We start from the raw sequence: 12,616 nt of genomic DNA, 5'->3' as shown, positions 1-12,616 counted from the left end.
TTCCACTCAATTAAGTGTCATCAGCAAAGTTACATGACACTTAGTCCCCTCTTCCAAATCATGAATGACATTGTGAACAGTTGCAGGGCAAGCACCATTGATTGCCAACCAGAGAAACAAACGCTCATTTATCCAAGCTCTCTGCCTTCTATTGGTGAATCAATCTTTTAATACATTACCACCTTCCATGTGCATCCTTAGGGATGTCATTCATGCAACACCTTATCAAATACATTTTGGAAATCCAAATACACAACTCAAGAAAAAAAAGCTTCAAATGCAAAGTATAAAATTTAAAATATAACCTCTTACTGTCAGCTAAATTTTAGCTTGTAAGTGACCCTAATAGCTCTACTTATGAAGAAATTTTTTCATGATAAAATTACATAACTTGTACAAATAGAGTGGAACAGAATGGAAACAGGCCTTTGGACTATTGGTTCTAATGGTAACTACCATTATGTCCATTCATCTTAAGAAAAATTGCCATTATAGGAACCATAAGGTTGGAGTACAATAATTTAATCCATGAAATGAAACCTGTTCCAAAATTAATTTTTCTAAAATAGTGAATAAATATTTCCATTCAACTCGACTGAATGCTTTCTGTGCATCAAGGGAAAGGTCACATTCGGGAACCACCATCAAAGGTAAATACAAAATAATATTTAATATTTAAATATTTAATATATAAACAATTGAACAATACAATTATTCAATGTGCAACATAAAAGAAAAAAAAATCCACAGCATACAAAAAAACTCAAAACGAAGGAGAGAAAAAAAATGAAATTATAAATTCTTTTCAAGTTATATTTTATTTAAAAAGGTTTACAATTCTCTTTCTTTCTCTTCTCCTTCTATAATAATTGTATCAAAGTTTACATTATTCACAGTTGAACAATATTATCAAAGAAAAAGAAAATCCCAAACAAAGGAAAAAACCTGATAAATTAAAACCCCTAACAAGGTTTAAAAAAAAAAGATACATGGGAATCAAGTGTCACCAACCTGCAACCAGACAGCACAGGACCAAAGCATCAAACACTTTAATTCTTTAGGTTATGATAATAGTCCATAAATAGGCCCCACATCTTTTGGAAGCTAATATTTGAATCTTTAATAGCATATCTAATTTTTTTCTAGCTGTAGATAAGACATGATACCACTTAACCATTGTGTGTGTAGGTGGAGTATTGTCTTACATTTAATCAAAATTGCACATCTGTCTATCAATGAAATAAAACATAAAATTCAATTTTGAATTGGAGTCAGTAAAACATCATCTTCTTAAAATGATTTGAATAAAGCAATTAAAGGGTAAGGTTCTAATGTGACCTTGAGAATCACTGATAAAGTTGAAATATTTTCTTCCAAAATTTTTCTAGTAATGTATATTAAAATAATAACGGTTGACAGATGGTAAAATATTTTCCAATCTATGGCCCAAAATTTTAGCCAGAAATTTTACATCAACATATAATAAAGAAATTGGCCTGTAAGAGGAGCACTCTGTTGGATCTTTATCTTTCTTTGCAATAAGAGAAATACACATTTTATTAAATGTTGAAGGAAGATTACCCTGGCTAAATGAGTCTGATAACAGTGAACTTAATTGAGGTGAAAGTAATTGAGAAAAGATTTGAAAAACTCCACAGGAAAACCATCAGGTCCTGGAGCTCTTCACAAATGTAGTGAAGAAATAGCTGCAACTATTTCCTCATATGATTTTGGCTCATCTTGTCTCGTTTGTTCATCCAGAGAAAGCGTGGGAATATTTAAACAATCTGGAAATTTTTCTATCAAATTGCTATTGTTTGTGAATTCAGAGGTGTAAAGTCAAAAATAAAATTTCCTCAATGCATCATTTATCTCAGAATGGTCTGTGGAAATGTTACCATCCTCCTTTTGAATCTTTGTAATTTGCTGCTTGGCTGCAAAACCTCTCAGCTCGTTAACTAAGAGCTTGCTTGATTTATCACCATGGATATAAAACTGACAATTGATTTTTCAAATTGGATACGTTAAAAGAAGATCAAATTGAGTTTGAAGTTCAACTCGTTCTTTTATACAACTCAGGATTTTAAATTTGAGCATATTATTGATCAATTTGTTTAATCTGATTAACTAAATCTAATCTTTCTTTATGGTCTTCCTTTTTATATTCACATTGTAAGAAAAAATTTGGCCCCTCAGGTAATCTTTCATAGCATCCCAAACAATTGGACTAGAAGTTTCAAATGAATTGTTTGTATCAAAGAAAAAGTTTATCTGCTTCTCCATAAATTTCACAAAGTCATTATCTGATAGTAAACTTGAATTGAAATGCCAATGTCTTTTTGTTTGAGCAAACACAGGAAAAGTCATAGATAACACAAAAGGGGCATAATCTGATTATAGTTTGATAACTACAGGAGCGAGTCAGTGGGATCAATTGATTATCGATAAGAAAATAATCAATTCACAAGTAAATTCAATGAACATTTGAAAAGAAGGAATACTTCCTATTACTTGGATAAAGTAAATGCCATACATCAGAAAGGCCATAAACCGATTTTTTTTAAAAAGGATGAGTTAATGAGGCAGATTTGTTCATTATAGCAGGTTTAAGAGAAGAATGATCCAAAGTAGGGTCTAACCAATAATTAAAATTTCTACCAGGTATTATAAAGTATAATCTCAGATCCAGTAAGGAAGGAAGCATTAGGGGCATAAATATTAGCTAAAACTACCATTTTATTATTTAATTTTCCTGAAACAATGATATATTAACCATTTATATCTGATATGATTGTGATGGACAAAGGAATATTTTGATCAACAAGAATCAAAAAAAAACCCTGGCTTTAGTTTAGAAGGAGGAATGAAAATGTTGCCCCCTTCAATTTATCATAAGGGAGGAATTATCACAACTACAAATACGTGTTTCTTGTAAAAAATACAATAGTAGCTTTAAGCTGTTTAATATGTGGGGGGGGGGGGAGAAGAAACTTCATTCCTTTTACCTGGATGATTCATACATTGTATGTTCCAACTAAGAAATTAATAGAATTATCCATAATTTTCCCTTTGTAATGTAAATTGATTAATGCAACTAATATCCAGCTACCAGATGACGACCTTGAAGTAAAAAAAATGAAATTGATAATATGTTGTAAAAAAAAATCATTATAGAGTCAAAGGTTAAACACATTTCTAAAGGTATAACAACCTTAAAGAGAAGAAAATCTCACAATCTCCTCCCCCACCCCTTCTTTCCTGAACCCAGACAGCTGCTAGAGATTTCTCAACAAGATTTCACATCCAATTAATTCTCCCTGCTGAATTTGTTAACATAAGCTCCATTGCTGAAAATGTAAATATAAACTTCTCCAAACAATGATTAATTCTATGACTAGCATCAAAACAATAAATAGTTGAAAAATTTCTCACATATTTTTCCCTGTAAAGATTAATTCAATACATTTAATAAAAAGAAAGATACCAAGATAATATTGAACCAATATTACTCAAAGAGAAATGAGTATGCAATCCTTAGTATTCTTCTCATTGTAAATTCAATGACTTAATAAAAGGAGAAGGAGAAAAAAATACTTGCAAAAATTCAACCATAATAAGTATATTATCCCAGAAAAAGAAACAAAGAAATGAGAAAATATTGCTCAGGCAAAACAAACCCACCAATATGCGACCAACAAATGTTTTGTAATGAATGTTGGAAAACTTTAAAGTTAATACTAGTCCATCATCAATCTTCAAGTAGAAGTTCCCACTGGGTACGATGCAGTCCTAAAATCTTCTGGGTAGCTCCAAGCCTCTTCAGCAGAATGCAACAGGTTCTTCTGACCATTAAAAAGTGCAATGCAGAGACTTGAAGGATATAGCAAGGAAGGCTTTAAACCACGTTTGTACAGCTCCGACATTACATCTTTGTATTCACCACACTGCTTCGTAATCTTCTACAATTCTGCTGTACTACCTGTGATATTCAAGTCTCCGTCTTTGACAGGCTTCATGAATCAAATAGTTTAACTCCCTATTTAATTCACAATTTCATTTTATGGCCTACTGCACTGTTACCACGAGACCCAACACAACACATGATAAAGAGGTAGCTGAAGTATAAGTGAACGAGATCTCTGCCCAGAAGCTGGCTTAGATAATAAAGAGCAATGTGCTCTATCAATCACTGGAGATGAAAGAAACTCCTTAGCAAAGACCTCGTAAAGCAAGTCCGAAAAGAATTTAACAAGTTTCTCACTTTCTGTAGATTCAGCCAACCCCAAGATACACAAGTTCTGACATCTGCTCCTACCTTCCAGATCAACAAATTTCTTTGTTAGTTTCAAATTGCTTTCACTTAATCCAGAACATGCATTTTCCACTTCTTCAACACCTTGAATTAAGTTGCTCAGTTCCCCCCTCAACCATTGTCAAACATTCACTGTGTTCTTTAGTTATTCTTTGAGCTTTATCAAGTTAATTTGACCCAAGACTTCTTTTAGGTCATCAATTATTGTTCATCTGCGCTGATGAAGTGCCTCCATAACAGTTTCCATGGTCAGATTCGTACTTCTTTCTCCCCAAATTTGCTTCAAGCAATGTGCATCACTTTAGTTGTAAAATAAAGAACCAAGTAGATAGAAGAACTGTAAAGTAAGTAGGAACATTAGATTGCTCCTGCTACCCTATGAGCAGCTAGCCAGAGCACCCTTTTTAGTTAAATAATTTCCTTTCTATGATGGATTAATGTCCTCAGAAGTAGCACAATTCACCACCTCCAAATGTCTGGAATATATCCACAGCTAATTAATTAATTCTGACGTCTAATCAGAGTTATATTCACTGTTGTAACACAAGGAAACAAAGGTGCATACATTCCAACCATATATAGACAGACCTTTAGCCTTCGAACCATTTCCTCTTTCGATATTTTATCAGAGATTTCTTTAACCCCAGGTGGGTATATAATTTTTCCATCATTGGTCTTGGGCTTCGTGTGAGCCATGGTGCAAGTTCACGTTTCTTCACCTGAAAATAAACAGAACAAATTAAGTGCTTTTAATTCTCCCCAAAGGAAAATTATCTTCAGTTTATGAAGGTATTATATGCCAGTGAAAGAGACTTTTTCCACTTTAAATATTCACACTATCAGCACCAAATCCTGAAGGACAGTTTAACCACAGGCATAGTTTAACTCCCTATTTAATTCATACTTTCACTTTATGCCCTACTGCACTGTTACCACGAGACCGAACACAAGCTCCAGCAACTCGATCTTATCTTCTGTCCGAGTACAATGCATCTTTTGGACTCTCCAACTTCAAATAACATGCTCTTTCTTTCCATTTACATAGGAACCATTCTTTTTCCCCTTTCCTCTGAGTCTTGTCTGCAAGGTATATCCCAGCACACCGGAACCATATTGGCAACAATTACACAGCCACAGCTTAATCTTATCTCACATTATTTTATAAAGCAACTCCCTTTGCTCTCCCCTTCTCCCATCGACCTCCCACACTTTCATTGTTACCTCAGTTCACTTGTTTCTCTCGTTCTCGATCTGATAAAGAGTCTCTCACCTGAAACACAAATCCAACCTACCTAATGTGCTTTTCAAGCAGACATGTAGCGTTGAGACCATAAATTAGAGACAACCAGTATCAACTGCAATGACACAGGGCCTAGCAAGTGGATCAAAGAAGGGACTTTAAAAAGTTGAGCAATTAACTGCTTTTTTTTCCTATTCATAGGCCTAGCAAACAGGGTCCAGCATCAAAAGTGAGTCAAACTCAAGCAGAGCAGATATTTTGAGAGTGGCTGTTTTGAGATCAAAGTACTGTGTTTGGTCCAAATACAGAATATTTGGCAAGAAGAAGGAGCAGCATGGTTAGCACAAAAGCTGTTACAGCACCAGCAAGTGGGACAGGGTTCTCATCCTGTGCTGTTTTGTAAGGAGTTTGTATGTTCTCCCCGTGTCTGTGTGGGGTTCTGCAGGGGCTCTGGTTGGTGAGAAGGTAACAGAAATTTTTATATATAAATGAAATTCTAAATTACTATTTGGTCCTAAAGAAGCCCCTTTATTAAAACATATTATTACAATTTGGAATAAACTCAATGGTCAAATAGGTGTTAGTGGAGGCTTACACCCAAAATACCCCTAGCTCAAAATAAGCTAATTCCATTAACAATTGATAATAAAATTCTAGAAATGTGGTCTCAGAATGGAATCAAATATATCTAAGATGGTTTTGAGCAGGGACAATTTATGGCACTTGAACAAATCAGGAATAAATTAGGAGTTCTAAATACATTTTTTTCTGCTTTCTTCAGTCAAGATCTTATTTAAGGGATAAATTAGGTCCAGCATTTTCCTTACCGCAATGTACTGAAAAAGACTCTCTGATTCGAAAGGGGATCACAAAGAAATTTATCTCAAAAATGTATTTCTTATTTCATACTGATGCCCCTAAACAAGGGCTGGATAAGTCAAGAGAGAGATGGGAAACAGATTTGAGTATAGAAATTGACCCATTTTGTTGGTTAGACCTGTGTCGGGACAGCATGAGCAATACAATTAATGTAAGGTATAGGCTGGTTCAATATAATTTTTTGCATCAGCTGTACTTTACTCCACAAAAATTAAATAAATTGAAATCTGAATTATACAATTTATGCTTTAGATGCAGTCATGCCCTAAGGGGAGAACTTTTTGGAAGATTTGGGGAAATCACCTGAACAAAGTACTGGAATTCGATACCCTCAGGTGCCAGAATTGTTTTTAATGGCGGAAATTAGCAGATATAAGACCTAAAATGAGGCTGTCAAAATATCAATTAAAATTAGTTAAACTTGCTTAAGCAGTGGCCAGGAAATGCATAGCCATTATTTGGAAATCTGATTCCCAACTGAGTCTGACCCACTGAAAGACAGAATTGCATAGTTGTGTCCTCCTAGAAATGATAACTTACAACATGTTTTTAAGAATATGGAACCCGTATTTAAGATACATAGGAGTTAACCTTTGATGACTCCCCCCCCCCCCCCACCCCGGCTCCAATGCCACTATCTCCAGTATCCCTAGTGATTTCTATGTCAAGACATTTATCCCTTAAGGGAGGAAGTAAGCTCACCTCACTGACAAAAGGCAAAGGAGGAAAAACCCAACACCCAACCCCAACCAACCAATTTTCCCTTGCAACCGCTGCAATCGTGTCTGCCTGTCCCGCATCGGACTTGTCAGCCACAAACGAGCCTGCAGCTGACGTGGACTTTTTACCCCCTCCATAAATCTTCGTCCACGAAGCCAAGCCAAAGAAGAAGCTCTGGATTAATCATGAAATGGTTCATCTGTATGTAATTAATGCTTTTTGAAAACAGATGATTTTATCGCCCCTTTCTTTTTTTCTTTTGGGGGAGGGGGTCTTTCTCCTTTTCTTTTTCCTACCTTTAAGGATCAGCATGGGGGTGTGAAATTTGTATTTATAAATAATAGCATAGAATTTGATAATTGTGATAATGTGTTGATTCTTCCTTCTTTGTATATCAACATGTAGTTCAGTTTTGGTATTTTATTGTATATATCTGCAATGATTCCTTGATTTTGTTTTTTTTTTGTAACTTCATGTTGATTGAGAACTAAATTCTTTCTTCTTTGTCTTGGCTTCGCGGACGAAGATTTATGGAGGGGTATGTCCATGTCTGCTGCAGGCTCGTTGTTGACTGACAAGTCCGATGCGGGACAGGCAGGCACGGTTGCAGCGATTGCAAGGGAGAATTTGTTGGTTGGGGTTGGGTGATGGGTTTTTCCTCCTTTGTCTTTTGTAAGTGAGGTGAGCTCTGCGGTCTTCTTCAAAGGAGGTTGCTGGCCGCCGAACTGTGAGGCGCCAAGATGCATGGTTGGAGGCGATATCAGCCCACTGGCGGTGGTCAATGTGGCAGGCACCAAGAGATTTCTTTAAGCAGTCCTTGTACTTTGGTGCACCTCTGTCTCAGTGGCCAGTGGAGAGCTCACAATGAACACGATCTTGGGAAGGCGATGGTCCTCCATTCTGGAGACGTGACCCACCCAGCGCAGTTGGATCTTCAGCAGCATGGATTCGATGCTTGCGGATTCTGCCAGCTCGAGTACTTCGATGTTGGTGATGAAGTCATTCCAATGAATGTTGAGGATGGAGCGGAGACAGCGCTGATGGAAGCGTTCTAGGAGCCGTAGGTGATGCCGGTAGAGGACCCATGATTCGGAGCCGAACAGGAGCGTGGGTATGACAACGGCTCTGTACAAGCTGATCTTTGTGTGTTTCTTCAGGTGGTTATTTTTCCAGACTCTTGTGTGTAGTCTTCCAAAGGCGCCATTTGCCTTGGCGAGTCTGTTGTCTATCTCGTTGTCGATCCTTGCATCAGATGAAATGGTGCAGCCGAGGTAGGTAAACTGGTTGACCGTTTTGTGTTTTGTGTGCCCGATGGAGATGTGGGGGGGCTGGAGGTCATGGTGGGGAGCTGGCTGATAGAGGACCTCAGTTTTCTTCAGGCTGACTTCCAGGCCAAACATTTTGGCAGTTTCCGCAAAACAGGACGTCATGCGCTGGAGAGCTGGCTCTGAATGGGCAACTAAAGGAGCCAGTCTGCAAAGAGTAGTTCACGGACAAGTTGCTCTTGTGTCTTGGTGTGAGCTTGCAGGCGCCTCAAATAAAGGGAAAAAAAGATGTATGAAAGCCAACTGGATGCTTTAGTGATTTCATATTACTCATTGTCTGAACTTGATCTACACATATTATCTTCAGTATTTACTACTTCTTACTAAAATGACTAGATTTCAGAAATATTTAATTTTCTAAAAGACACTTCAGCATGAGGGCCATGAAAATAAACCCAAATCTTTCTTTTCATAATTTTAAATTCTTTCTTTTAAACCAATAAGAGTTTTAAAGTACTACAATGGGACACGCTCACTTGTTTCTAGTTAAAGTAGTCTGTTCAGTTATTTCTCCATAACTTATTTCTTACTTTCATGATTACTGTTGCAAGTTTTATATCTTTTCTAATGCTTTAATATACTCTAAAAATTCAAGTTGAATGAATATGCTTTTCAAAATTTCTTAAAATATAGATGTTAGTTTTCAATAATGTAATTTAGTTTTTTTTAAATATATTAAGTATCCACTTTGTGACCGTTTTGAGTTTTGTGTGCCCGATAGAGATGTGGGGGGGCTGGTAGTCTTGGTGGGGAGCTGGCTGATGGAGGACCTCCGTTTTCTTCAGGCTGACTTCCAGGCCAAACATTTTGGCAGTTTCCGCAAAACAGGACGTCAAGCGCTATTCAAGCGCTGAAGAGCTGGCTCTGAATGGGCAACTAAAGCAACATCATCTGCAAAGAGTAGTTCACGGACAAGTTTCTCTTGTGTCTTGGTGTGAGCTTGCAGGCGCCTCAGATTGCCATCCGTGCGGTACCGGATGTAAACAGCATCTTCATTGTTGAGGTCTTTCATGGCTTGGTTCAGCATCATGCTGAAGAAGATTGAAAAGACGGTTGGTGCGAGAACACAGCCTTGCTTCACGCCATTGTTAATGCAGAAGGGTTCAGAGAGCTCATTGCTGTATCTGACCCAACCTTGTTGGTTTTCGTGCAGTTGGATAACATTCATTGGAGCGCCTTCATCCCTAACATCGAAGTACTCGAGATGGCAGAGGCCGACTGCATCGAGTCCACGCTGCTGAAGATCCAGCTGCGCTGGGTGGGTCACGTCCCCAGAATGGAGGACCATCGCCTTCCCAAGATCGTGTTATATGGCGAGCTCTCCACTGGCCACCGTGACAGAGGTGCACCAAAGAAGAGGTACAAGGACTGCCTAAAGAAATCTCTTGGTGCCTTCCACATTGACCACCACCAGTGGACTGATATCGCCTCAAACCGTGCATCTTGGCGCCTCACAGTTCGGCGGGCAGCAACCTCCTTTGAAGAAGACCGCAGAGCCCACCTCACTGACAAAAGACAAAGGAGGAAAAACCCAACACCCAACCCCAACCAACCAATTTTCCCCTGCAACCGCTGCAACCGTGTCTGCCTGTCCTGCATCGGACTTGTCAGCCACATTCGAGCCTGGAGCTGACGTGGACATTTACCCCCTCCATAAATCTTCGTCCGCGAAGCCAAGCCAAAGAAAAGAAGAAGTACCCACTATTGTGCACAATATACAGAGAATTGCAAAATGCTTTCTTTCCCCCACTGGAAAACATCCAGCTCTTTGCATTTCGGTTTTGTATATTAAAATTTAAAGTTGAATCAGTAATTCAATTTTCTTCAACTGGATTAGGGGAAAAAAATTTAGCTTCATATGAAGCATAAGAAGCTGAACATTTTTCATGTCTTTTTTTTTGTTTGCATTGCATAATTAGAGTAAATAGTTACTGCGCAGATGATACAGCAACATGTTGTTGTACATTCTTGACAACTTTATCTTAGTTAGTCCACATCCTGTACATATCGCCTTTATTAAAAGACATTAATTTTACTCAAACTTCCACTTATATTACATTCCTTCCTTTGGCTTGGCTTCGCGGATGAATATTTATGGAGAGGTAATGTCCACGTTAGCTGCAGGCTCGTTTGTGGCTGACAAGTCCGATGCGGGACAGGCAGACATGGTTGCAGCGGTTGCAAGGGAAAATTGGTTGGTTGGGGTTGGGTGTTGGGTTTTTCCTCTTTTGTCTTTTGTCAGTGAAATGGGCTCTGCGGTCTTCTTCAAAGGAGGTTGCTGCCCGCCGAACTGTGAGGTGCCAAGATGCATGGTTTGAGGCGATTTCAGCCCACTGGCGGTGGTCAATGTGGCAGGCACCAAGAGATTTCTTTAGGCAGTCCTTGTACCTCTTCTTTGGTGCACCTCTGTCTCGGTGGCCAGTGGAGAGCTCGCCATAGAACATGATCTTGGGAAGGCGATGGTCCTCCATTCTGGAGACGTGACCTACCCAGCGCAGTTGGATCTTCAGCAGCGTGGATTCGATGCAGTCGGCCTCTGCCATCTCGAGTACTTCGATGTTAGGGATGAAGTCGCTCCAATGAATGTTGAGGATGGAGCGGAGACAACGCTGGTGGAAGCGTTCTAGGAGCCGTAGATGATGCCGGTAGAGGACCCATGATTCGGAGCCGAACAGGAGTGTGGGTATGACAACGGCTCTGTATACACTAATCTTTGTGAAGTTTTTCAGTTGGTTGTTTTTCCAGACTCTTTTGTGTAGTCTTCCAAAGGCGCTATTTGCCTTGGCGAGTCTGTTGTCTATCTCGTTGTCGATCCTTGCATCCGATGAAATGGTGCAGCCGAGATAGGTAAACTGGTTGACCGTTTTGAGTTTTGTGTGCCCGATGGAGATGTGGGGGGGCTGGTAGTCATGGTGGGGAGCTGGCTGATGGAGGACCTCAGTTTTCTTCAGGCTGACTTCCAGGCCAAACATTTTGGCAGTTTCCGCAAAACAGGACGTCAAGCTCTGAAGAGCTGGCTCAGAATGGGCAACTAAAGCGGCATCGTCTGCAAAGAGTAGTTCACGGACAAGTTGCTCTTGTGTCTTGGTGTGAGCTTGCAGGCGCCTCAGATTGAAGACACTGCCATCTGTGCGGTACCAGATGTAAACAGCATATTCATTGTTGAGGTCTTTCATGGCTTGTTTCAGCATCATGCTGAAGAAGATTGAAAAGATGGTTGGTGCGAAAACACAGCCTTGCTTCACGCCATTGTTAATGGAGAAGGGTTCAGAGACCTCATTGCTGTATCTGACCTGACCTTGTTGGTTTTCGTGCAGTTGGATAACCACATTGAGGAACTTTGGGGGGCATCCGAGGCACTCTAGTATTTGACAAACCCCTTTCCTACTCACAGTGTCGAAGGCTTTGGTGAGGTCAACAAAGGTGATGTAGAGTCCTTTGTTTTGTTCTCTGCACTTTTCTTGGAGCTGTCTGAGGGCAAAGACCACGTCAGTAGTTCCTCTGTTTGCGCGAAAGCCGCACTGTGATTCTGGGAGAACATTTTCGGTGACACTAGGAATTATTCTATTTAGGAGAATCCTAGTGAAGATTTTGCCTGCAATGGAGAGCAGCGTGATTCCCCTGTAGTTTGAGCAGTCTGATTTCTCGCCTTTGTTTTTGTACAGGGTGATGATGATGGCATCACGAAGGTCCTGAGGCAGCTTTCCTTGGTCCCAGCAGAGCTTGAAAAACTCATGCAGTTTGGGATGCAGAGTTTTGCCACCAGCCTTCCAGACCTCTGGGGGGGGGGGGGGGGGGGGGGATTCCATCCATACCTGCTGCTTTGCCACTTTTCAGTTGTTCAATTGCCTTATATGTCTCTTCCCAGGTGAGGACCTCATCCAGCTGTAGCCTTAAGGGCTGTTGAGGGATCTGGAGCAGGGCCGATTCTTGGACTGAGCGGTTGACACTGAAAAGAGATTGGAAGTGTTCTGACCATCGGTTGAGGATGGAGATCTTGTCGCTGAGGAGGACTTTGTCATCTGAGCTGCGCAGCGGGCTTTGGACTTGGGGTGAGAGGGCATACACAGCCTTTAGAGCCTCGTAAAAACCCCTGAAGTAGCCAATGTCCATGCTGAGCTGGGTTCGTTTGGCGAGGCT

The 12,616-nt window shown here is 39.8% G+C and overlaps 1 protein-coding gene across 8 annotated transcripts in view; it reads right to left on the bottom strand.

Moving 5' to 3' along the window:
• The window catches only part of pds5b (PDS5 cohesin associated factor B), a 275,445-nt gene that overhangs the window by 206,301 nt on the left and 56,528 nt on the right, over window positions 1–12,616 (bottom strand). For all 8 annotated transcript variants that reach the window (XM_069891626.1, XM_069891625.1, XM_069891623.1 and 5 more), the window contains one exon: window positions 4,901–5,031. In XM_069891626.1, coding sequence (XP_069747727.1) covers window positions 4,901–5,008 — 108 coding nt within the window. In that variant the 5' untranslated portion in view covers window positions 5,009–5,031. The remainder of the gene's footprint in view (window positions 1–4,900; window positions 5,032–12,616) is intronic.

The sequence above is a fragment of the Narcine bancroftii genome, chromosome 7, assembly GCF_036971445.1.
Source record: "Narcine bancroftii isolate sNarBan1 chromosome 7, sNarBan1.hap1, whole genome shotgun sequence".
Taxonomy (NCBI): domain Eukaryota; kingdom Metazoa; phylum Chordata; class Chondrichthyes; order Torpediniformes; family Narcinidae; genus Narcine; species Narcine bancroftii.
This window is presented reverse-complemented; position numbering and strand designations above follow the sequence as displayed.